The 25,733-nt window shown below is 39.8% G+C and overlaps 1 protein-coding gene across 1 annotated transcript in view; it reads left to right on the top strand.

Moving 5' to 3' along the window:
• LOC121072201 (von Willebrand factor D and EGF domain-containing protein-like) overlaps nucleotides 1–25,733 on the top strand; it is a 177,984-nt gene that overhangs the window by 144,580 nt on the left and 7,671 nt on the right. Inside the window, exons 24-28 of the mRNA XM_040561583.1 lie at nucleotides 2,569–2,664; nucleotides 4,185–4,280; nucleotides 17,572–17,667; nucleotides 18,821–18,916; nucleotides 24,764–24,861. Of these exons, the coding sequence (XP_040417517.1) occupies nucleotides 2,569–2,664; nucleotides 4,185–4,280; nucleotides 17,572–17,667; nucleotides 18,821–18,916; nucleotides 24,764–24,861 (482 nt within the window). The remainder of the gene's footprint in view (nucleotides 1–2,568; nucleotides 2,665–4,184; nucleotides 4,281–17,571; nucleotides 17,668–18,820; nucleotides 18,917–24,763; nucleotides 24,862–25,733) is intronic.

Genomic DNA, 25,733 nt, shown 5'->3' with positions numbered 1-25,733 from the left:
CCTTAGGAGGTGCTTGATAGCTTCTGCCAATGAGAATGGTTCTCACTGGAGATTTTGGAGCTATGTTGATTTGTAATCTCAGTGGAAATGCTCAAAAAATCACCATGGCCACAGACATAAACTCACTCTTTGTTGGCCTTGTCCACGGAGAGCTCAAAGGAGCCCTGCCCTGCAGCCCTAGTGCCTCAGTGGTGGAGATGAGGACAATGGCTTGCATGAGATCTGTGCAATTTCCACGCTTTGTTCCTTTTAACCCTATACATTTCTCTCAAGGTGGGAGAGAAAGAAAAATGGTTTGGCTTTTGGTGATTTTTACAGTCAAATCAGAACTTAAAAATAAACATTATGTGGGACAGAAATAGAAGGAGGGACGGTTAAACTAGGAAGGGAATGCAAGCAATTAAATGTGGCTTCTGCTGCTAAGTTAGCAACTACACGTGCAGTTCTAATATATAGTCTAAGGCAGAAAAATAAACCAAAAAAGGTAAGTTATCAAAAGCTTACCTATTAACTACTGAGGTTTTTTGGTCCATTTTTGGACTCAGTCTTGCCATTCCAGAAGATGGCTCTTAACTGTGTAAGACAGAACAAAAGTAGGTTCAGAAGAACTTTTCTCCCCCTGCTGTTAACTATAGGATATTTAGCTACTCCTGGCTGCACTTAATAATTGCAGAGTACCTACGAAAGCTGTGCTCAGGGAAAAAACACCTCCATCAGTCAGTGAGAGTGAGGTGGGGACTGGAATTAGGTACCTATTTCTAGTCAGGACTCATGGTTTTGAACCCTATTTGAATAGCTATAGCTCAGACTTTCCTCTCAGGGCCGAAGTGCAAAAGATGGAGTGCATACTCTTTCTTCCCAAGGCACAACTATAGCACTCACCTGGGACAAGACATGCAAAACAGTGAAATATGAAAAGGAGCAAGCATGAGGAGTACCTTAATCAGTTCCAGACCTCAAGGCTACAGAAGCAGTCTGCCTCTGCCATGGCAAATATTAAATGACTCAGACACCTTCAGCCTACATTACCTCTCCTGGAAGGTGAGGGATGTCATTTTAACCTCCTCCCTGAGACTGCTGTAAATGACAGACCTATTGAGGACACATAAATTAACCTAGCTAAGATCCAGCGTAAATGACTGGGACTGCTGCTCGCTATTCTGGTTCCCCCCATCTCCTTTTCCAGCCAGAGATTACTCTCCCAGAGTTTTGCAATTTTATTTTGGTGGGAGATTTAAACGGGATTATTCTAAGAGGACAAGCAGCAGCAACAGAGGCAGTAGTTTCCAACCCAGAACAGCAGATGCAGGATTTGTTTGTCTGACAATACCTTGGATGAAAGAATATCAGCCTCAGTTCTCCACCACTGTTTTGTGTGTGCTAAACAGAGTATTTTGTGAAGACTGTTGGGGTTTCCTTCCTAAAGTGATGTTAGAGTAATAGCTGGATATATGCTGATATCAAAGAAAAAAAGAAAAAAAAAAAAAAAAAAGAAAAGAAAAGAAAAGAAACATAGGGTACTTTATCGATGGAAATATAAACATTGACAGAGCGTGGACATCTGTGAACTAGCTGGGACAATGAGGGAACTAATCCAAATCTACCATTAGCAATGAATGAAGTCCATTTTGAGTTCATAAGTGATTGCTTCTTAGTCAGAAAAGCCTCTCATCTAGACTGCAATTTTGCTTTTTTCTCTTTCCAAATTGACATTTTATTTCTCCTTTAGTTCTTATGAAATATTCTAGTGACCCTTAATTTATTTAAGCTTACATTTATTTAATTTATTTAATGGGCTATTCTGTAAGACAATGAAAAACGAAAGGGATGGAAGGAAAAAGACTGCTTTAAAGTGTCACTCTATAGTGAAAACTGTGAGCATCCTTATTCTTCACACAGTGATTTCCCAATTAAAGCAGATCACAATTCAAATACTTTTCAACAGTCAGGTACTTGTCACACAGAAATATGCAAGACAGATTTTAATTTCTAATGCCTGTTATATCGTCTACAGTAATAACAGATAAATAAACAGGCAAAGCCAGTGATTTTATTGATGATGCATAAGCTAATATGTCATGGTAGCTGGCATTTAAATGAGGCAGAACAAACAGAGGTTTTGTGGTGCATACCTATTCAACTTCACCAAAATGCCACTATGCCCTGCTGCACTCAGACAAAGCAGCAAATGGTTAATATCCCATCCCCAGGTTATCCAGGCTGTATGCAACGTGACTGCATTTTGCTGCCCTGGGATCAGGTTTGGTCAGGTTACTAAAGTGAAAGCAAATGAGCTGTGCAAATCAAAGAAAGATATCAGAGATAAACTATTACATTATATTTTATTTCATCCTCCGAGCTATGCTAAAACACCACTGAAATTCTCCCACTGTGATGATAATAAATAAATGCCACTGCCCAACTGACCAGCAAGGATTGTGTGAAATTTATCACAATATTACTAGAAATATTTATTCTAATGACATGTGCAGTAGCAAAAGAGTATGTACTGTTAAAAAAAATCAGACTGATAACAGATTAATACATTTATCTTACCTTCACATACAGCTGTGTGCAATCCTCTGTGCTTAAATGGCGGAATCTGTGTACGGCCAAACACATGTGCATGTCCTTATGGATTCTACGGGCCGCAGTGCCAGAGAGGTAAGAAAGTCCTATTTATCATGTTGATAAAAGATCCAGGCTGAAAATACAAATATATCATTACCTACCCCTACATGCAGTATATCCAGAGATTTTCCTTGTCATAACTCCCTGTGTGCTCGTTGGATATTATGATCTGTCGTAAATCCGCATTAAATTGTTCTTAATGGTATCGTGACGGAGTAAGCACTTGTTTATGATGACATTAATGACAACTAAACAATTAATTTAAAACTGTTTGAAGTCAGTGATATCACTAATTAGCATCCATTCAATTAAACTTTAAAGCATGGGTCAACTTTGTTCATTTTGCAGAGCCTATAGTGTGCACTACACTGCATTTCAGAGCCAGATGATCCTTTATCTTCACACATGCCTCACCATAACAACTGCTTGACCATCCTAGCGTGTAGTGGGTGGGAGACTTATATAGGACTTCTCTAGGTCCCTGCTCAAATATCTGATCAAATATCGCTCCACCTAACTTCGAGCGGGACTTGATTTTGAATCCATCTCCTAAAGGAGAGAGCTCTAAACTGAGGCTAATAGTGCCTTGGGCTTCTGGCTCAACTCATTTGTGCTGCAAAAATCAAACTAATGAATCCTTTAACTACCTATTAGCCCAAGCAGAACAGACGTGAGAGGAACTCATGTTTAGAGCTCAAATAGCTGACAGACACTTGTGTTGAGCATGGCTTTGAAAACCTCTCCTGAATCTGGGAATATAAATACACTGTTATTACCAAAACTGAACTATTTCAATATTAGAAGTTTATTTCTCTTTCTCTCTCTCTTGTTTCCCTGGAAATATTTTTGCAAGTGAATGATTCATGAACAAAAATCTAATTGCAAGTAGAGCTTGCTGGAAGCTCTTTGTGATACTGAGGGGGGAAGCAGAGAGTGAAAATTATACAGACTGTGACTTGATGATCTTTCTCTTGACATTCCACACTAAAGGTGATTTTCAACATCTAGTTGATTTGGAATTTTTATCCTGAAGTGTTCTGGTTTAAACGAAACCAAACTTGAAAATAAATCTCTACATTTGTGGAATATGGAAATGGTAAGGGGAGAGTGTGGATGGTTGCTGAAGAATAGCAAAATCCTTCCTCCAGCTTCATTGAGAAAGGGGAAAGAAACAGTACCAAAACAAAGTTATCAAATATAAAACACTGTTCTATATTTCAAGGGCAGCAGCCCTTAGAAAAGCCCTTTAGCTAGAGTTAAAAGCCAGAGATTCTCTGCAATATTCCCACTGCTTAACTGCAGGTATCTAAAAAAGACCCTTAGGTGCAAGGACTCGCATCCCACAGTCCTTTCAGAAACGAGGGAGAATCAAGTTTTTCAGCTCGGTATCTACCCGAATCACCCTTTGGAGAGACACCTTATCTACCCTGACTGAACAAAAAGCCTCTGCAGGTGGTTCTCCCAGCACAGACACCTAAATAGAGGCTATATGTAGGTAACATTGATACCTGGCATGGTTTCAGTGCACTAAACTTTTCCTTTCCTTTCTCTAGCTGTTTGCATTCCTCCTTGTAAGAATGGTGGGCACTGTGTTCGAACCAACGTGTGCTCCTGTACCGAGGGCTACACTGGAAGAAGGTGTCAGAAAAGTAAGCTACAAACTTCCCTTTGCTTTCCAATGTTTTCTGACTCATTAACAGTTTTTATCCATTTTGTGCAAGTTCAATGGATTATTTCGCATTGATTTATGCCCTGTTCTTCTATATTTCTATCACAGCACACAGAGGACTATGTTGGGTCTGGAACCAACCTGTTAATTAGAATAGCATTATGTCAGGTCAACGTGGGGAGTGGAATGTTTTGCTGCAGTCCTCCTTAAATATTACATGCATTCAGATTGAGTAATGTTCATTGTATTTGGAGATGAATTAATTATTTTGAATTAAATATTTTGGGGAGAAAAAAACAAAGCCAAAGGCAGAGGAGCTGATCAAGATCCTTAGAAATATCGGAACATCATACTTCTAGCTTAATTAACACAGTTGGCTAATAATGCCTCAGCCTTGCCTTTGTTCTTGTCACTGAAAACTCCCTCTTCACCTTAGCATCAGTATTCATATTCAATTCTTCTATTCTTATGGGGAAATAGTTTTTTTGGCACTTTTACAGATTCTATTGCTCAACAATATTTGTCACCCAGGGAGTTTAGGATATGTATGTGAAAACTTATTTTTACTATTATTCCTTAACTAGTTTGAAATTGGCAAAAGGGGAGCTGTGAAAACAACCGTTCTTGGCAGGAAGAATCTGTACATTTCCAGAGCACTTTATGTCTCTCGCACACAGAGAAAAAAGCTAGTAAAAAAATTCCTTCCAGCAACAAAAGCCCTCTCAATCCCCATACTGCAGCTCTCCTCTCTTTCAGTGGAGGGAATCACGATGCACAGTTCTGCCTGGCTGCAAAGCACACGATTGAGTAGTCTGTTCTGGCAGGAACAAGCTGGAGGGAAGAAAGGAGGGAAAAAAAAAAAGAAAAAAAAAAGACACCTCATGTTTGGCATCTTGTTTTTGAGGTTAGAGAACATTAGAAAAGTGCTGTTTCCAGCTTTAAACATACTACCACATCTCAAGACAGATCAAAGAAAAAGAGTTGACCATGACCGGAGTCTAGCAAAGCTCTCCCCTAAATGCTCCAGCCGCTACCAACCCACAGCATGCTTCTCCACCCTTCCACAGTTTATGAGGTTTTCTTGCCCGTCTTGGTATAACCTTTTGCAACCGGGCTTCTGAAGAGGATGAAAATATGTTTTCTCTGCTTAATCTGAGCCTCCGTTCCACTCCCACAACTGGGATATAGTCTGCTTTATTTAGCTTAATGCTATAAAAACTTTTTTTTTAAAAAAAAGGACCTGCGTCTGTGATGAATGAAGAGAAACATGATTAAGTAGGAGGCAAAGGCTAATATTTGCTTCCTGCCCACTGGCTTAGTAGGTAAAAACTGCTGTGTAATGTTTTAGGGTTTTTCCTGTTTACAGTCAGCTGCACGTGGGACTGGTTTCGTGCTCCATAGAAACAAACAGGTTGTTTGCAAGCTCTTCATAGCAAGCAGTTGTTGTTAGAGCTCTAGGTCTTAGCACTGCTGGCACAGGAACTGGTTTCTCCTCTGCCAGAGGATCCTCTCACATTCCCATGAAGGACTGGAGGCCACGTGGCAGGAGTGAGTCTCAGCTCACTTCTGAAAACCCTCCCCACAGACAAACCAGAGAAAACGAATGGTCACACCAGTTAGAGGTGGCCCTCGGTCACATTTCAAAATTCAGATGCCAGAGGCATTTCATGCCTTTTTTCTGTGTGGTTTTAGATGCAATTTAAGCATTGACATGACTGGTCAGTTGGTGTGCTTGGGGTACATTTAAGAAATTATAGGCATAGCCGTGTATGACGAACTTATTTACCCAGACAAATTAAAAAAGCAGAAAATAAATTTCTAGGATGAATATATTCTGCAACACAACTCTGTTTTCTTTAATACAATGGGAAAAAGTACCACAATATTCATTTTATGTTCCAAAAAGAGCTGACATGGCATGTAGATCATTAGCAGTATCACTAGCTGTACACGTATTTATATATTTTCACAGTTATCAAGCAGTGATGACGCATAATCGCAACATAAGAATAAGTCCAATCAGTTTTTTGAGCACTTACCCCTCAGATATATTGGCACTGTTTCCACTGCTTTTAAACATTTCTCTTCCCTTCCTAAAATCTCTGGACAGAGAAACAAAAGCTTCTGTTTCGTTTTGGCAGCTTCACATTCTCAACCGAAGGAGATAAGTAAAACTAAATGCCATGGCAGCCAACCAGAGATGGGTTATCCCTAAACCGAGCCCAAATTCGCTACCGGTTTGCTTCAAATGTAGAGCAACATGCCTTGGGATTTTCATGTCCATCCCTGTATGGTCTGGCATTTCTAATGCTCTCAGTCTGTGAACTGGCAGGGCAGAATGGGAGCACCATGCCTTCGCCATTCAGCCTTAGTCTCCTTTACCTCTTCGGCGTGAGGAGGAAGGCTTTCAGCCCGAAAGTTCGTGTTCGTTCCGCATGTAAACACACGTTGCCTCAAAAAAGGTATAAATCAACCAGGTCTGATTGGCTGCCAGCGGAAATAGAAGGCTTTGCCTGGTGTGTTTACTGATAAATAACCACCTGGTGATTATGCAAACCAACCACCCACACCCAGAACAAGAGGGTGTCAGAGCTGACAATGAAATGTGTGGCTATGCATCACCGATTGTACAACCTTGCATCCTCGTTTGCTACGCATTGTTTTCAGTGTAATCAGTCTTGTTGAGCGTAAAGAGGCAAACGCTGACAGTACCTCAAAATGAAATATTTGTCCGGATCAACTTTGCATCAAACAAGCACATCTCTGCTTTAATAATAAAGAAAAGCTATTTGTGTGTGGTTTTGAATTCCATTTTGAAGAAAAAGCACAGCTGTAGCAGTCCTGGAATTTTACTCCTTTTCATGAGACTTCAGTATTCACACCGATTTCTATTACATCCTCACAAACATTAAAAGCAAAGAAAATAGATTTAATTTTATGTATTTACACACATTTTCATCAGAGTGCTTTATAAACAACTTTTAAAAAAGGAAAGCTAATAAAAGCTGAAGAAAGCTAACAAAAGCCGAGCTCACTTTTCTTACAAAGGATTGGAGTGAAGAGAAAGGGAGGAAAAGAGGGATTCACGGGACCACACGTTTATCCCTCCTCTGCTGCTCTCTACTTCTAGCAAGATCATCTCTGAGCAAAAAGGCAAGCCACAGCTCCCTCTGGAGCTCACGAGCAAGCAAAGGTCACAGGAGAACAAGGCTGAACATCCTTCTCCTCCCTCCTGCAGCATACCAAGCGAACTGCAGCCTGCCCTGTGGACCCCCAGGCCCCCTGCCCCTCACCCTGCAGCCAGCCGGGTGGATTTTACGTGTGGTTTAAAACAGAGGATGCATTTCTGCACACAGCCGTTTTACAGCGTCAGGCCCAACCCTGCAGGCTTAGTGTCACAAAAAGCACCACGCTGACACCGGGACTTTGCAGATTACACCTCAAAGTTAGTAGATAATTATTTCTCCATTTCTGTAAATGCTGCAGGCAGGATTTATGGGCAATACACAGCATGCACTATAACTCACACTCATTCTTCCAGCTCTGCTTCCTTCCCTTCCCTCCCCTTCTCTCTTTCCTTCCCAGTACCGTGAGGACTTTGCTTGCATGAGAGCTAAAGGCAAACTAAATTGGAAATGTGAACACTGGGTTTCAATGACAACTTCTTGCTAAGCAGTGTCATATTGTGAAAGTCACTGATTTCCTGCATTCCAGCCCTCCACGCTGTGTTTCTGTAGATTACTGCCTTGCGAGCTGCACGCGCAGGAAGTTTTACTGCTCAACGAATTACACTTCCACTGAGTTATCATCTTGACAACTGGTAATATATTCTCTGGAATATCTTCACTGAGTATGCAGATTGACTCAAGTCGTCTGAAACCAGCTAGTTTGCAAACAAGAGCTCCAGCATCCCCTCCCACAGAACTGAGGAGGGAACAATCTGTGTACCTAATCCAAATGGATGGAGTCATCTTTAGCATTAGACCTGCTTTTTGTATGTCAGGGACATGCTCGGAAGCAACAGCTAATTGACCAAGATTGCTGGATGGCCGGCATCCTCAGAAAGTGGGTGTTTGGAAATAAGTAAACAGCTGCTCAAGCAGAGAGGCTCATAACTTGCTGCTAAAAGCATTAGTTCTGCTGACAGAGTAGGAAGATCGGCATCATTGCTTGTTGACTGGTTGACGTGTAGTCTGGGGACGTGGGAAAAGGAAACTCTAGTCTCGGTTTCTACTTGATGCTGAAGCCCACGTAACAGAATACAAGGGTATTGGGTGTCATCCTCCTTCCTCGGGCAAGATATACAACGGAAGATGAAGAAAAAAATATTCAGGGCTACCACTGTCTTTCCCATTCAGCTGAACATGAACTGATCTGTGCATCTTGCCTGGGGGAACAGGGACAGCTCTGACCTCCCGGAGACAGGGAGAGAGCCAGAAGGGAGACAGCAGCTCAGGGGGCAGTCTGGGGTCTGCACTCAGAGCACTGTGCCTCTCAGCTCACTCTGAGTAAGGATGCGTGACACAGCCATCAGCTGGTCTTTCATCAAAGTTACATTTTGTTCGTATGTATACAGATGGTGCATTTATTTTAATAGGGGCTTTGAGCACATGCAGTTGTCTCTAAATTTATTTATCAGAAAGAGAACAAGAACGTATCTGAGTAAGAACTGAATATATATCCTAAATAAGAAGCAAAGAAACCTTATTAAATTTTTATTCCTTCCATAAGAAAAACATTCACAGACTACAGAATAATTTTTGCTGGAGTAGAGAATCTGGGGTTTGGGCCAATATTTCTTCACTTGTATCTTAAATGCACTAAAGAAATGTGTCTGATCTGCTGCTGTATGTAAGCGCATACTTAAACTAAAATAGCAGGGATTCCTGAATTGCTGCATTGCTCTTTGCAGTGGGCAAAAGTGAATTTTTCTTTTCCTCTAATTGATTTAAGTAACAATACTCAGGGGGGTAGGGGGAGGTGTCTATTTTTAATTAAAATACATATTTTTAAGTCTTCTCTTTAAAAAGGGGTGTAAAGTCTACTGCTGGAAAAGTGCAGGGAGTGGCAAATGCTGGAGATTACATTGTCTGCTTATCCACAAAAAGACCTTGGCGACACAATCCTCTCCAACATCGATTCCCAAGTAAGCCTCAGCCTACTTCCTAAAACAGTTAATAACATGATGAATAATAGATTAGTGCAGTGCCAAAGCAGACAGCAATCCTTTTCTGCAGTTCCTGCCGGGGCTCCCACCCAAGGCAGGTGCCTTCTGTGGAAGAGGTCCTTGCTACCAGCCAGGCCACAGTGACCTGCTGCTGTTCCTCTTCTTGGCTTGAAACTGTGTCACCCATTTCACTGCAGTGCTCTCTGATTCCCCTGCCCGAATCTCCCTTTTTCTTTGTACGGATGGAAATACACCAAATTGTATCAAGCACAGGCAGTGGCTTAGCCCACTCAGAGCAATGAAAACACACCTAAATGGCAGGTCATAATGCAAGCACAGAAGCAGCAAAAACAATCAACAGAGGAAAACAATGTATATGAGAATCCTCTTTCACTTCTTATCCAGGCATGACAACGAAGCGGCTCTACAGAACAATTTATACACACACTGTAATGGTTCACTGACCTAATAAAACACAGAGCATTCTTCAATGAAGAGAAAATGTTGCCAAACCCAAGACCCTAACAAGATGGGAATATAAGTTGTGCTGAGAGTATACTTCACAATTCCCCACGTTAATTATATACTAACAGTCACAAAGATGAGGATAAAGTATAGCTAGACTCTCTTTCAAATTAATAGTATTGCAATCTGACTAAAACCATTTGGTAAATGAAAAAGAAGTTTTTGCTAATGTTCTCAAACCTGACATTTCCTAACAGTATATTCCCCAAATATATCTTATGCACACCTGCAGGTGCTTATTTTGTTTATGGTGGCTTTCAATCTGAAAGATGCTGAAATATTTTGCACCTATTCGACCATCTTACCATTGTACTTCTAGAAAGAGTTTCTCCTGGTAAGACACAATAGGAAAAGTGAAGATTAGGGCACCCAGAGGGAGAAATATTTCAATCCAAAGAGAGTGGACAGTCCCCTCTCTGAATTGGAGTGGCAATTTTTATTAGTTTCCACAGTGTCCTGAGCATTAAGAGTCTTGCCCACCACACACTGTCAGGGAATCATTTGGAAATAAAGACAGAGAGACCAGGATCCTCTTGTACTGGTAGAAAATTGTGTCATCTGATGGGAGCAACATAACAGTGCAGACAGGATCCCAGTACATTGCGTACCGACACTCGGAGTTTAGTCTAGCATCTCAGTAGTTTGGCCATCCAGTATCCACTATTTTTCCCATTTTCTTTTCTGATCTAATACCTGAATTAGATTTATTTCCTGCTTTAATAACTCTAAAGGACCCCATAGGTATATCAGCGTACACATCAGAACAAAGACCAGACGCAATTAGGCAAAGCACTGGCGTCATACTGCTGTCTATACGGCCTATAATTTTTCAGACCAATTTTTTCTTCTGAAATGTGTGCTAGGTCATGCAAACTAACTCATATTGCTAGAGCTGTGCGGTAATGTGAATATATTATAAATGCAAACTGTCGCGACACCCATCACAATTACATTTACAGCTCTCTCTGTGTCTTGTAGTAATTTGTTCTCCTGCACTGCATCCCTCCGAGGTTTCTAACAGATTATTTTTACTATTCAGACAGGTAATTTATTGAAGAAGTGCTTTGCATCTCTGTCAGAGATACGTGAAGCAAGAAATGGGGATGAACAAACCTCAGAATGATAGGTGGCTTTATAAGGCTAAGGATCCAAATTTTAGAAGCATCTTGCACAAAAATTGCAAACTTTTATTACATGACAAAAGTTACTTCTTCTTAAAATTTAATCTAAGGCTATAATTACTGATACTCATTTAATCACACATCTGAAGTCACTTTGGCAGAGCTTGGACAGAAAGCTCATGATTTACAAATCCAAATCAACATAAATGGGGAATTTCAGAGAAAAGCAAGCTCTGGAAAAACAAAATTCCATAAAACTTAACACATGCAAAACTAGATCCTGACTGCCCTTGGAATGGACAAAAAGGGACTAGAAATTGCTAGTGTCCCAAGTCCATAACATGTTTTTCAGAGCTGTGTGCATTCGGGACCTTCACAGCAGCAGATACATTGGTACATCCATCTCGCTAATGATCTGTTGAGCATCAGTCATACCCTCTAAAGTGCAGAATGACATTTTTTACCTTGACTAGTTTCTGGCTACTGTCAGGGCAGTAGAATCCATGTAATGGTGCCCTGGGTTAGAAATCCCCTCTTTGGCCAGAACACACTGGTTTTGTGATTCATTTCTTCAAAGGACTAAAGATCATTCAGCAAGATCAAATCTTTATTCAGAGCCTGGAAGCATCCAGCCAATCTTTTCCTTACTGCACTCAGGGTAATGTTTCATTTGAGCAGTGCTGCTGAGCTGCATGATGCATCCAGAGAGCAGCGGAACCTTTCTTCCAGCCGATCAGTTGAACTGTGTTATTTCGTGAAACTGCTGACCTGGCCCTCCAGTTCTCCTCCTATGAAAAAGTTCATCAACATCCCTCCACTACAAGGTTGCATTCACAAGCTTGTCGCATTCCTGGCACTGAGCTTGTCCCCACTCTGGTGTTTTATCAATAGGTGATGTATATTACCTATAAACTTTAGAAAAGGACTAGAAGTGCCAGTTTTAACACAGAAACCAACTGCTTTCACATCTACTGGTTTCATTTTTGTTCTCAGCTTGACTTCTGTCAACTGTGTTTTCCTGACAAGACCAGTCGGTGTTATTTTTAAATCTGTCCCTTGCTCTGTATCCTTCCTGCGCTGTATGTCCCCAGCTACAGCTCTTTGTTTTTGAGAATGTCACACCACATCAAGATAACCACCAAGCAGAAAGCAGAAAACGAACATTAAAACAACATGTCCACACACAAAAGCCAAAACTGTGACTGATCAAGCTTCCTACTCCTCAAAAGAGCAATTGAGAGAGCAAGTACAAATATGCGCTGGAGCCACAGAGTAGTCAGTCCAAAACCAACCCCAGCCAGAAATAAAAGCAGTGCCTATGAATCACGTACAAATGACAGCATAGGGATGGTGACAAAGGGTACATTGAAGTATATATCTACCAGTAGGTGTTCTTTTGGCTACATTTCTGTGTTCTTTGTCAGTGAAGCTGTAGCCTGATGCATTACCTTAGCTGGCCCACACAGATGTTACCGCTTGAGGCTATTTTCTCTCTTCCATCCAAAGGCAGAATGCACCCAGAAGCAGGTCAATTTTATCAGCTTCTACAAGCAAGGGGAAAGGAAAAATAAAGAATAAAAAATATATGAAAACTAAAAAAGAGAGGAAGAGAAAAGTTGTCTTGAAAACTACATCTTCTAATCAGCACTGCAGTGTGACACACTGTCTCCTCATGAGCAGCATGGCTCGGGATACATGATGACAGGTAATTCTTGATTCAGAAAGAAATCGTCAGTGCACTCTCACTGTCAGGGAAGGCCATGGATGTTCAGCTGCAACACAGCATATTACTGAAACATTGCAGAAAATCCCTTTCTGCCGAGATTTTAGAAGCCTGATTTAATATTCCCTCTGCTTTGACTTTATAAGGGTGGTGATGAAGATTCTCCGATTTCAACAAAATTACAAGGCTTTCACTCCTTATTATCATCCACTTCTAGCTAAGAAAGGTGCAATGGGGTGCATGCATCCAAAGGTGGCTAAGGTTCAACCAGAAAAGTTTTTTGTCTGCTAATCCACAGAGGCAATGGGAGTCTGAAGGAAACGTCTGCCTTCTTTTAATCACTGTAAACTGATCAGCAGCTACTGCTGGCTAATACTGTGATTGTTAGAACAAGAGATTACTCCCAATTGCTTGTAGTATATGCTGTGAAGCAAAGCATGCCCACTGCTTAGCTTCACCACCAGCCCCTTTTTGCATAGCAGGGATATTTTGCCTAATATCATGCATGTTTTAAGGGAAAGCTTATTGTAAATTTATTGCAAGAAGTGCAGACAAAGGAAGACACTGGAATTGTAGGTGTCCACTGCTGATGCTACTTGCACCAGGAGGGCCTACTGGACTCTAGAGCCAATATTTAACTTCTGCTTTTTTTTTTCCTTAGAATTTTAGTAATCTCTGGAACTATATATTTTGTAGAAAAAAATATTGCCTTTGGCTGACAAAGTGGGAGGTCTGGTTACTGTAAGGACGTCAGGGCTGAACTGCTAGCTATGGAGTTCTGTGGAGGCTGATAAAAGGAGTTGCATGAAGCACTTACTGGGTAAAGTCAGCCTAGAAGGGATAAGCTATAAAAAGGGTCACAGGAAATATTAAGTTATTGTAAGGTCAAAATGCATTAAAGCCATCAAAGGGAAATAGCTGTTACCTAAAACAGAGAATTTAGCAACTCATGAGTCCCATTCAGTACGTAGAAGAATTGTGTACATTTTTTATGATGTTCCGTGCAACACCTGTGTTTTATCTTGAAACCTGCAGCTCCTGGTTACCTTATCAAAATCAACCCTCACCTGAAATATAGCGTGTAATCATGCTTTTTCTTTAACCTGCATTATCACCTTCAACATAGGCTTACTTTATCTAACTTCCCAGTTTCAGAAAGCATAATGTCATGGAAATCCTTTCTAGTTTTAAACTGTGGCCTTCACACCCCTTACAGCGTTGAGTAACACTGCTGCATATGAAATTCAGTGCTTCAGTTCTTACTGAAGAGCACGGAAATGCTGACGTTAACACCATGGGGAATGGGATTAGGGCTTTAGCGATGCTTGCTGACTGCCAGCAAGCTTGCACCCAGGATATTTAGGTAGTGGAAGGCTCTCTCCACCCCCAGCGATATGCCCTATCAAACTGTAACAAAGGGAAGGCACAAACGTGTTTACATCAGTTCCATTAAGGCTGGTTCCCAAGGCAGGTGGAAAACCTATCAAGCTGCTGTTGTCTTTGGGTCAAGATGCCAGGCATTTTTCAAGGGGAGGGGAGAAAAAAGAAATGTAAGTCTTTACAAAGTCATGCCAGTGCCTGGGAGGTTTACGATAATTTGATTTGCACTCCTAGTGTCTGATAATTTATTTAGTTTTCCTATGAGAGGCTGTAACATTTTTGTTTGCTATTTTGAAATTGGAGCTCCTCCACAGAGGCCAAGGAGTGGGACTAGAAAGGATCAGAATTAGTTATAATCAACAAATGTTGAAGTCTGCCTGATGGGTATTGAGATGGGATTGTATTTAAGAAAGTTAAAGAAAGGTAGAACAAGGTAGAGATGTCAGACAGAAAAAGGGGAGAGACAATATGGCATACATTTACATAAAGGTGCCTTCTGAATTCCTTGAAAAGACAAGAAAGTGTCTGCCCAGCAGGGCAAAGAGCCAAAACTGCCCCCTCCAAAGCAGAGCAAGTTTGGCCCTGATCCTAAATTTCCCACTTAAGTACTTCCCTCAGTTAACTTGGAATTGAACTCCCTTGGATTTATTGCCTAAGTGAGAGATGCCATAAGCGATAAGCAATGTAAAAGAAGTTAGTGCTACACTTTCATGGTTACTGTTTCATTTGTAAGGCAGTTGAACAAAGACAAAAACAGATCCCAAGTTGAAAATCAGTTTGAACTCTCATGTTTTACTCAGGCCAAGACTGGACCTCCCACGTTACTTAAAGCTTTACTGAATTACAATGCAAATTGAGCTGGAACAAGCTCAGTTATGCATAAGCTGAAAACCAAAACTGAATCAAAAAGCACAACAGTTTCACTCCCTGTAATTGAAGGAAGCATCTGTTGTCATAGAATTTTTTTAAGTCTGATATCAATACAAAACCACTAGCATTATCTTAAAGTGCAATTTTTTGTATAAGGTGAAAAGTACATTAAAAAGTTGAGGGACAAAAAAAAAATAGAAATCCCTGTTTGAACAAGTATTAATTTGCTTCTAGTTATTTTTTCTTGGCTTCATTTTATTTTGGTGAAGAGAGAAAGACAGTCTCTTCTGATCTCCAAATGAAATCCTTGGGTTTCAACACAATGGTCTTGGGACAGGAGATTAGCCATGAGTGCATTATGGTCTTTGAATGTCACAAAGCTTAAGGTCATTTGAAATCTAGATCCAAATTTTATGATTTGGGGTCATTTTTCAAAATAGTGAATATCTGAGCTGTTTTAAAAGTGAAATGGGAAGTCAAATACAGCACAATATACAGCTGGAGGTCAGAAGCCTTATTGGTGATGTGAGATCAAAAGGGGGAGAAAAAGAAAGGGGGGGGGGGGGGAAAGATGAATTCAGAGTTATGGTTGCCATAACTCTTTGAACTCATCTAGGTTTTGACGAGTGTTGCAAGACTTTTTGATGGTTCAGCAAGAACTCTAGATCCCTGTTAGCCTTAGTAAGCATAAGCCAAGATTATAGCATGGATCAGAAGAGGTGGAGAAAAAAGGGCAAAGAGGGTGACAGTTTAAGGGCTTGAATCCTAGCAGCCCTTATAAGCATGGGTAAGACCTCAGGCAGGTCACCATGCTGAGAGATCCGTGAGCCTTGGCACAGGGCAAAACACAAATGTAGCAGCCAAACAAGAGCAGCCACGTGGCTCCAAAAGCTGCCAGTGCAGCAGTATCTGCGCCAAAGGTATAGAGCAAGTGACCAGGACACAAGAACCTACAAAAGCAATAATTCTGTGCATCATACTGTTCATGTTCATAATTATTCAGGGAAATAATTAGGGTATCTAAATCCGCTTATCTAAAGATGTCTGATATACCTAAGAGAGGAACAGAAGGTTGTTCTCCCATTAGATAACAGTTGGTGGGTTTTTGCATGCTATTTTTTGAACATCATTCCTATTTTGAGGTTGTGGAGTGGGTTATGATACTTTCAGAGCCCTGTATGTAGAGATGTCTTGAAAACCAGAATTGCTACAGCATTACTATTCAAGTTGTGGTCTTACTGCTGATTTGCCAAAAGTCATCACAACCTTAAGACTAATAAAGGTATTGTAGTGCTACATTTTAGCTGCCAGACCCCTCGGTACCTGCAGAGGCATGTAGCCTGCTCCCTACAGAGGAGCGTGGTGCTCAGCAGCCACTCAGCTCCGCACACAGGGAGAACTGCTGCTGATTGCTGCTAACAGCAACGGGACACTGGGAAATCCCATTGTGCCCATAATGCCTGAAAAGGGGTAGAAGCCATTCCACACAAACATTCTCCAAGCTTCAGACTCCTGACTCTCATTCTCCAGTCCAACCACTGCTAGTTAACATTTCTTTCTTGTCTTCCACTCAATTATCAAATCCAAACACCTTCTTCCATGTAAAAGGCAAATCATTCCATCAGACCAGCACTGTCATGTCTCTAAATCACACCACCTCTTATGGGTTCTTCTCCCAGCTACCACGACAGGCAAGGAGAAAGAGCAGACGAGGACTTTGGGTACATGCCTGTGGCATCTACCACATCTACCTATCTCAAAGCATCACAGTCACAGCATTTGCTGTGTTTGGACTGCAGATGTTTGATTTGCCAAACCAGTGAGATCTTACTGTTGGGTGTTGATAAATACAGGGCCTGATGTGAGATGCAAAAATTAGCAATAGGATTTCCAATGAAATCTAACAAAAAAGTTATCTGGTTTCCTCTGGTTGAAGGAACAACTCAGCTTTTGATTCTGACTCGTATGAATCAGTATTATAAAAAGGTAAGTACCTTAACAACTACTAGTGCGAAAAGGTCTACTTAGTCTGTAAGTTTAATTGAGCACAAAGATGTTCCACAATCCAATCTGTCTAAATCTAAAGCCAATCTATCCCATTAAGCCCGTTCTTATCCAAATGTACATCTGAGAATATGTTTTCCAACCAGGAAGGGAAAGCTTTAACTAGCATTTGGTCTGTCCACAGCTGCCACAAAAAAAGTTCTTATTTGTTTATCTGAGAATCCTTGTAAGTAACTCATCTCTCATTTTTCTGATTTTTACTGGAGCTTCCCCAAAAGACCTTCTACACAAAGCTCACCATATTCCAGAAGGATGTATGGGAGATATCAAGCCTTTGAATTTTAGATTCTTAAATCCAAGTTACTTTTCTGCTTTTTTTATTATGACCAACCAAACCTTATGAAAAGATGTTAATAAGTCTCTAGTAAAATCTTCCTTTTTTTCCCAGCTGGCATGTTCTTTATTTGATATGTATCTGCAGGTGTCTGTGATCCCATGTGCGTGAACGGAGGGAAGTGTGTAAGCCCAAATGTCTGTGACTGCCCATCTGGTTGGAGGGGAAACCACTGTAATAAACGTAAGCATTTCTACTGCCCATCAAACAGATCATTGCTTATTACTTAGGCCAGTCAACATCAATTGTAATCTTCTTTTAATATTAAAAAACAATACAGTGCATAGAATTCATTTTGTTCCTTCAGCAGTTTGAAGAAAAACAATTTTAAGCACAAGCAATACAAAATGCTATAAACATTTGATGCATGCAAAGGAAAAAAGCTGTGTAGGGGAACCCTGGTTCTGCTTCATGCAGCTGTCTGTTACACATCTTGTTATGGAAATTCATTTTTATAGTATTAAACTTGAAGCATTGATTTTATGTTTTAACAGCTTCACATATTTTGTTATACTTTACAGAGAAATGCCATATATTTCAAAATACAGAACTATTTAAAGCCTGCTATAAAGCCTTCCAAACTGATATACTCTCAAGGTCACCAGATACATTTTGGTGCATAATTTCAAGAAAGATGTGTTCTCACTCTGTAACTCTACCATATCTGACTACTGTTACATAAAACTATCATTAAAAAAAGAAAACCTCTCACCCTAAAATATTTTCAAGGAGTATTTTTCTTTATGTGGTTATTCATTACCATGATGTTGACAGATAAACTGAATAAATTTATAATCCAGATGAAATACTGTATGCAAACCAGATTAAAATATTGGATTTTTACCCTTTGCGTCCTGGTAGTAAATATGATTTTAGAACCAGTGTTTTGAAATTATAATATTAATAATTTCTTCAGAAATTCTGCAGGAAGTCTGTGTCTCCCACTTTTTTGGAAACTCTGAATAAATAATATATACATTAAATATACAAAACCCTACTATGCAATTCTATTTATTTATAATGTGGAATACATAACACGCATATAACACATAGGAATATACCATATGAACATATCATATGGAGAGTATTCTTAACTGACAGTGAGCTGAACATTAGAAATAGCCAAGCTACCAGTAGGTGGTCATCAAAGATATCTTAAAAAAGAAGCAAATATCAAAGAATCCTAAACACAAATTATCTGATGAATAGAGCACATCCATTCCTTTGGAAATTAGCCATTTGAAAAGAAACTGAGCAGGTCACTCTCTCAGGCAGATTTTGAACGTCTGGATATGTTGTTTACATCTTCTCACTTGTTTCATGTCAATCTGTTCAGCTGTTTGCCTGCAGAAATGCCTGAACGGTGGCGAATGTATAGGTCCAAACATCTGTGAGTGCTCTGAAGGATGGGTAGGAATGCTGTGCCAGACCCGTAAGTGCTGCTCTAATTATGACAGTCTTGTAGCCACACGTGTTGCACCAGAGATCTTTGCACATTAACTCATCTACTGTGTTTACACTACATGTAAAAGTCAACCATAAAATGATTAGCACCTAAATTCTGCCTCATGTTTGTCAGAACTGTCGCATGCTGTCAGTAAAACTATTATTTTCAAAGACATTTCTGGACTCAACATCCGTGTGAGGAAAAGAGCAGACAACCTTTACTTATGCAGATGCTGAGCTCGATTTGTCAGACAAAATTAATAGGTTTTAAACTCAATGATTTGAAAGACTAAATAAAAAAGAGGGGTCAGGGACAAAAGGAAATGGAGTGTCCTGTTCAGCATATCCAGATGGCATTAGGCACAGGAGGACACCAGGTACCTGTTAACCTAGGAGCCCAATCCTGCAAACCCTACGCATTCAATGTGACCACTGAGGTGGTTTTGCACGTGCAGGTACTGAAAAGGCTGGAATAGGAAGAGCCCCATTATTGGCCATTATACGGGGTCACTTCAGTGTGTGCATGTTATTAGCTTTACGGTAAAAGGGCATGAAGAAAATATCAAGGCATTATCCCCTTTAAAGGGTAATCTTCCTTTCCTCTCACACTCACAAAGCATAATTACTTATGGAAATCTTTTGTCAGTTAAATCCCAATGGTTGTGTAATTGTTTCTTTGCGCCAGCTGTCTTCTAGTTCAAACATTGTAATGTTTAAAGTTATTTATTAGTTGATAACATATTCCTGGTTGAGTTTATTAAATAAATAAGCAAATTGTGCTTGCTCCTGTGCAAGGCAAGTAAGACTTACTATCATTACCAATTTCTGCTATACTATGAAGACACACAAGCCTGAGCATTTTTTTTATCTATTTAATCAGCTCCTTTGAAACTTTCCTTCAAATCTGTTCAGTTGATAGCCACTCTGCTTTTACTATTTCTTCCCATGTTTCCACTGGAGTGGGCAATTAAATCAGCTTTCTGTCCAAAAGGAGCTGTCCGAAACTCCTAGGTCTCACAGCAAACCCAAATAATCACCAAGTGGTTGGAATTTCACTATTTTTTAAACAGAAAGAGAGAAGACTATTGTCAGAGAGCAGATGGCTAGGTCTTATAATGTTGCTCCAGGGTATTCACAATGAGGCAGGGAGGAAGCAGGATAACCAGAAAGTCTTCATCCTCACAGATGTTACATATAAAGTTTTGCATGAAAGTGTAACCCCTGAAAGCAGGTCTGGTTTTGTACTTTGACATGGGAGGCCATGCACCGAAATCCAGAACTCCCTACAAAAAAAAAAAATTATTTATCTGTCTGAACTCAATGAGTCCTCGCAGTGCCACCCTTTTTCAGAAGCAATTTGGGCTGGTTTGTGATTCTGGGACTTGTTCAGGTGTAGGAGGAAGGTAGATAACAGCAGCTTCATTCTTTGTTTTCAGCCCATCTTTTTGTGCAACTGCCCTTATCAAGATGGCAGAGGTGGAAATGTAGATGCAGGTTGCATCCCCACACTGAACACTGTTTTTCCTCACTAACTTCCTATCACATATCTGGTAGGGTGACCAAACCAAAGGATCTATAGGAACTCCTGTTACTATTTTCTAGACATTTCTCAGAAAGAAAAAAAAAAAAAAAAAAGTGTTTCAGTCCTCTGTACCGAGATAGCTAGCCAGAGCAGGCCATTAGGCCAGCAAAAGAGACAATGGACAAATACTGAGAATTCATCTTTTTTTTCAGTTCTGTTGCAATGAAGATTGCCACTGTCCAAGTCAGAAAAATTTTCTCTCTTAAGTATTTTGAAAATGCTTCAGGGAGCAAGACTGAACTTTGTGGTCAGATGTAGCAACACAAGTTGTGGAGCTTGTATCGAATTTGGAACAGGTCTTGGAAAATCCTCCAAGGTTGCATTTTGGAGGAGCAGTCACGCAAGCAAAAACTTTGCCTCTTTTGCAATGATGCGCAATGAAATTGCATTTCCATTTAATGCGGTGAATTATGAATTTCTCAATGTTATGATCCGTCAAACTCACAGTGACATTGCAGAGATGTCTGTGCAGGCTGTTTTTCTTACAGTTTTACCAGTGCAGCTATTGCTGCACTGCAGAATTTGGCAAGAGTAGGAGTAGGTTAAGAGACTTTCAGGAGACATTGTTTCAGCAGTAATGGATAAAATGCAATAGTTCTCTTTTATCAGACTGTAAATAAAGAGGTCAGTCGAGAGAATAGTTTTCTTCCCCACTCATCTGTAACTGCACAGAATAGCTTCTGAAAGAGAATCAATAAAATAGGTCATTTGTCCCAACAAATACGGCGTACGGTGGAATACACACATTATCCTTGATAAATACCTATGACTTTATGGCCATAGATGGTCATAGAACAAGGAATAATGGTCAAGTTTCAGACAGCATTGCAAATGTAAGGAAATTACCTTTCAGGAGGACAGGTTAAAAAATGTCATTTGAAATATTCAACGTGCCTTACCCAGAGAAAGTAGCAGCTCCATAGATTAGGCTCCCTCCATTAGAAGATTTTTTCTGTTCGACTCCCTCTTTAGCTTTCATAACAGCAGCACAAATGTTCTAAAAATTCCCTCTTGGAAAACACATGAACAGTACCACAGGATCGCTGTGTTTTCCCAAAAAATTATCTCCTTCCCATCTTGGCTCAGACACCCATTCCAAAGCTCCATGCCCGTGGGTTCCCCCTGCGTCCTTCACTGTTAGCTCACATCTCCCTTTTTCTTGAGCTCAAAAAGAAATATTAAACCAAAGCAGTGAAGACCTGATGGTACAATCTGACTACCCTGGTATATTTAGCCAAAACACAACCCAGCTAAGTCATAAGGCTTCTGGCCAGAGATATGAGGCAGTTGTTTAAGGATCAGAGTGCAGGATCAAGGTATAACTCTAATAATTAATTATAAAGTATAAGAAGGTTATAGTTGTGAAGGATCTTCGTCATTAAAATTCATGCTGCTATCTTCTGTTCTAATATTATTGAACCCATACTGCCTTCTCATTTGCCCTTCAGAATATCTTCTCTTTATTTGCATGTTATAAGTGTCAAGCTTATAGCCTTATAATTTCCTCAACATTCTTGCTCCTTCTCTCTCTCTCTGTCTTGAACAACGTGTCAGACAGGCTTGCTTCTAGCTTTCCTGTGTAACCCTTTCAATCCTTAAAAAAAGAAAAATCGTAAAAACGATTGCCATTTGCATGCAAATTATAGTTCTGTTCTTTTAACATCCAGGGATAAATCTCTTTCTGTAATGGGCATTTATTGATTATAATTTTATCATAAGCTTAGCTTATTAAATGACTTTCTTTGCTGAATCTGTACAGGATAATGCACACATAGCCTGTGTCATTTCCAGTGTTTAGAGGCTTAGCATCCCTTGTAAATACATTTATGAAATATTCATTTGAACTTCAGCTATGTTATTATCCTCTGTGATTTCAATTCCAATTTTCTTCCAAAATGTTTTTAACTTTTCTCCTAACTGAGCTCTTGTTTTTCTGAGCACTACAGCAGGAAGCAGTGGGTGGAGAAGGAAAGACAGGCAGGTAGCAAAGGATAAAGAAGGAGGGAATCTTTTCCTTCTTTTTTTTTTTTTTCTTTGTTTGCATCATCTGAGAATCGAAGTAACTACAGCTGGAAAAAAAAGGCTGGTACCTTATCTAACATCTGTTCTTCTGCCAGTGCAGACCAGAACACCCCTAGCAGAGTTAGGGATCTCCAGAAGAGTCTACCTCTCTTTACCTTACCTGACTTTATTTTATCCACTATCAAGAAAAAAGGAGAATCAATTTCCATTTTACCTGTGCCTAAGTTCATATCAAATTATATGTACTAATATCATACACAGTTCTCTCTCTTCTAGGACAAAAGCTTACTATACAGTGGAACAAAACTGGTGTGGGCAAAAGGAGCCCCTTCTGCTGTCAATGCACACACTAGCAGAAGGTGGAAAGTGTTTTGTTGTTTTATTTTCTCTTTTTTTATTTTTCCCATGAATGAAACTTTGAGATTTTTCCAGTTATAAATCTGAATTCTTTCAAAGTTTATGGAGAAGCTGAGGAAGCAGTTGGAAGGTGATCAGCACACTGTCCTAGCTCCCGTGTGATTCCATTCCTCCTCTGCCCCATCCACAGCTGGGATTCAAACTTGGGCTTCCCCCACTCAGAACAAGTAATTCAGAGGTTTGGAGATGCCCATTGTGGGTCTAGAGGATTGTTTTACAACAGATAAACCAGCTGCAAACAACAAAACCAAGTTTGCTTCTTGTTTCAACAAAAACGACACTTTTTAGCTTTTCAAAATAGATAGCTTTTCAAAGCTAGCTTTCCAAAACTAGCTGATCTTTAAGGTCCCTTCCAACTCAAACCACTTTATGGTTTTATGATTCTAAAATAGCAGATGTATTTCAACTAGCTCTTACAGTAGGAAGGCAAGCTTCTAGCTGTAGGTCACTTGAGTCCTACAGCAGAATACCACCTGGCACAGCTGGCTTTTGAAAAGGATCACCTGCAGGTCCCCAGCACGTTCCTCTTCTAGACACGGTACGGGTCAGCAGTTTTGACCGAAGCACGAACCCTCACTTAAAGAATTTGCATGAGCTTAAATCCGTGTCAAAATCAGATCCTAAGACCAACGAATCCTGGAATTCGTTCCTGTATCCCCACAATTTGTTGAAGTTGATTTTCTGTGAAAAGCCCTTTGTAGGGATACATGAAACTTTTTCAGATCTGAACAGATACTTGGCTCAGTAGTGAAGGAGATGGTATTGGAACGTAAACATACTTTATGTCTTATGCTTTATTGACATATAATGGCATATACTTTATATTCAGATCTTAATGGTGCATGGCTAGCTGCTTTCCTATATGGCTCTCTCTGACAAGAAAATGTAATAATCCACTTGTTGATATTTTTTTGGCAATATTTATAGAAGTCTTAACTCATGAGATCTAATTAAAATACTATGGGATGTGTGTTCTGCTTGAATTGGTGCCCTATGAATTGGCTGTTGTCTTTCCTCTATGCCAAAACAATGTCATAAGAACATAAACTGCATGAACTGAGCATGAAAAACTGGCTGAAATTTGAGTAATTCAATTGATTATCTTTTTATCTCCTAAAAAAAAAAACACTGATTCTTTTATTAACAGAATATCTTTAAATGGATAAATGATTTACATCAAATAAATGTACTCTATAAGTACTCTAGATAAGATTAAAAACTTTTATTCTGATTCCTTTATTGATTCTTTGAGACCATGAAATTACATGCCCTTGTTTCCAGAGATGTAAAGTATGCAACTCACAACATTCTCCCCTTTATTTATTGTAATAATATCACTTTGGGGAGTAAATATTTAACATATCTTTGTATCTCAAGACAAGAAAGGATCTCTTAACAGCTGTTATTTAATTTCAATTGGAACAAAAGCAAATCAATTTTGACACGAATCTGACCCAACCATCAATGCTCAGAACGCATTTTGGCTTTCCAGATCAGGGCTTGCTCTGATCCGTTTCCTGCTGAGCTAAGGTAATTACTTTGGCACTCTTCTCTTTCCCCATCATTGTGGAGAAGAGATAAAGAAAGAAAACTGTAAATGTAACAGACACATAAGCATGAAAAATCCTGTGGCAAACATTTTTAATGCCTTCATATTATTTGTCCTTTTCTCCATCATATGAAAACTACAAAACCATGATATATTTTGTCATATCGTTGTCATATCAGTTTTTAAAGCATGTGAGTATTCCCTTTCTGATTACAACATTTAGAGTAAGTGTATTTCTAAACAATTTTTTCTTTCACTTGCAGCAATTTGTGAGCAAAAATGTCTGTTCGGAAGCAGATGCATAAGACCAAATGTCTGCGCTTGCAGAAGTGGCTACACTGGCTCAGCATGTGAAAAGAAGGTAAGGTACCAGCCAAAACCATTGGATTCTTATAGTAAGGAGGACAAAAATAGCTGAATGTAACTGAAATAGTTTACAGGAAAAGTTCTTTATAACCTTATGAAAGATGTAAATAAGATTATAAAGGAGTTTAAAGGAAGTTTAATGACCACTAAGCTGCCGAACTAACCCCGTATACAAGTTCTGCATGTAATAGTTTAATACTTCAAATATAAACATACAAAAGCTGTGTCTATTTTGATAGTGAGGGTCATCCTTAATACAGTTCTTCTGTCCAAAGCCACTAAGCATCTGCTCAGTAAACAATTCTCCTGGCTAGGGCTGGATCTGCCTCTCTCCTCCAAGTAACTTCCTTAGAGGCTCTTTTCCACGTGAGCTCTCCCAGCCTCTTTTGTTGCCTGCTGCTCCACCACCAAACGGGTGCTCAAACATGCTCAAACAGAGCCACGGGGACTAACTCCCTGCACCCTTTCAACGGGAATGACAGACGCTGGAGTGAGTGCCACTTTTTTTCATAACCTGCATGACCTTTTTCTCAGAGAATCTTCTCCCTTCCACAGTCACAAACATCCAAAACATTTCATATGATTGCCACTGTCAGGGGCCATATTTCTAGGCCACAGTCATTTCCTGCAACTGAAACCCTACCCCGCTCCAGTGGCCTGACTTTCCCAGTCTCCAGCTTTCAAAAGGGCAGGTTGCCCTCTCATTTACCTGTACACAAAGGCTAGGGGAAAAAAATCAACATATTTTCATTTCAATTACATTATGCATTAGAGATAGCATGAAAATCTATTCAGATAGTCACTTTATTCTGCTAATGATAATTAGATTTTAATATCATAATTAAAGTTCTATATGGATTTTCTTAA

The sequence above is a fragment of the Cygnus olor genome, chromosome 6 (genome assembly GCF_009769625.2).
Source record: "Cygnus olor isolate bCygOlo1 chromosome 6, bCygOlo1.pri.v2, whole genome shotgun sequence".
NCBI lineage: Eukaryota > Metazoa > Chordata > Aves > Anseriformes > Anatidae > Cygnus > Cygnus olor.
Note: the sequence above shows the minus strand (reverse complement) of the source record. Positions and strands in the feature narration are given on the sequence as shown.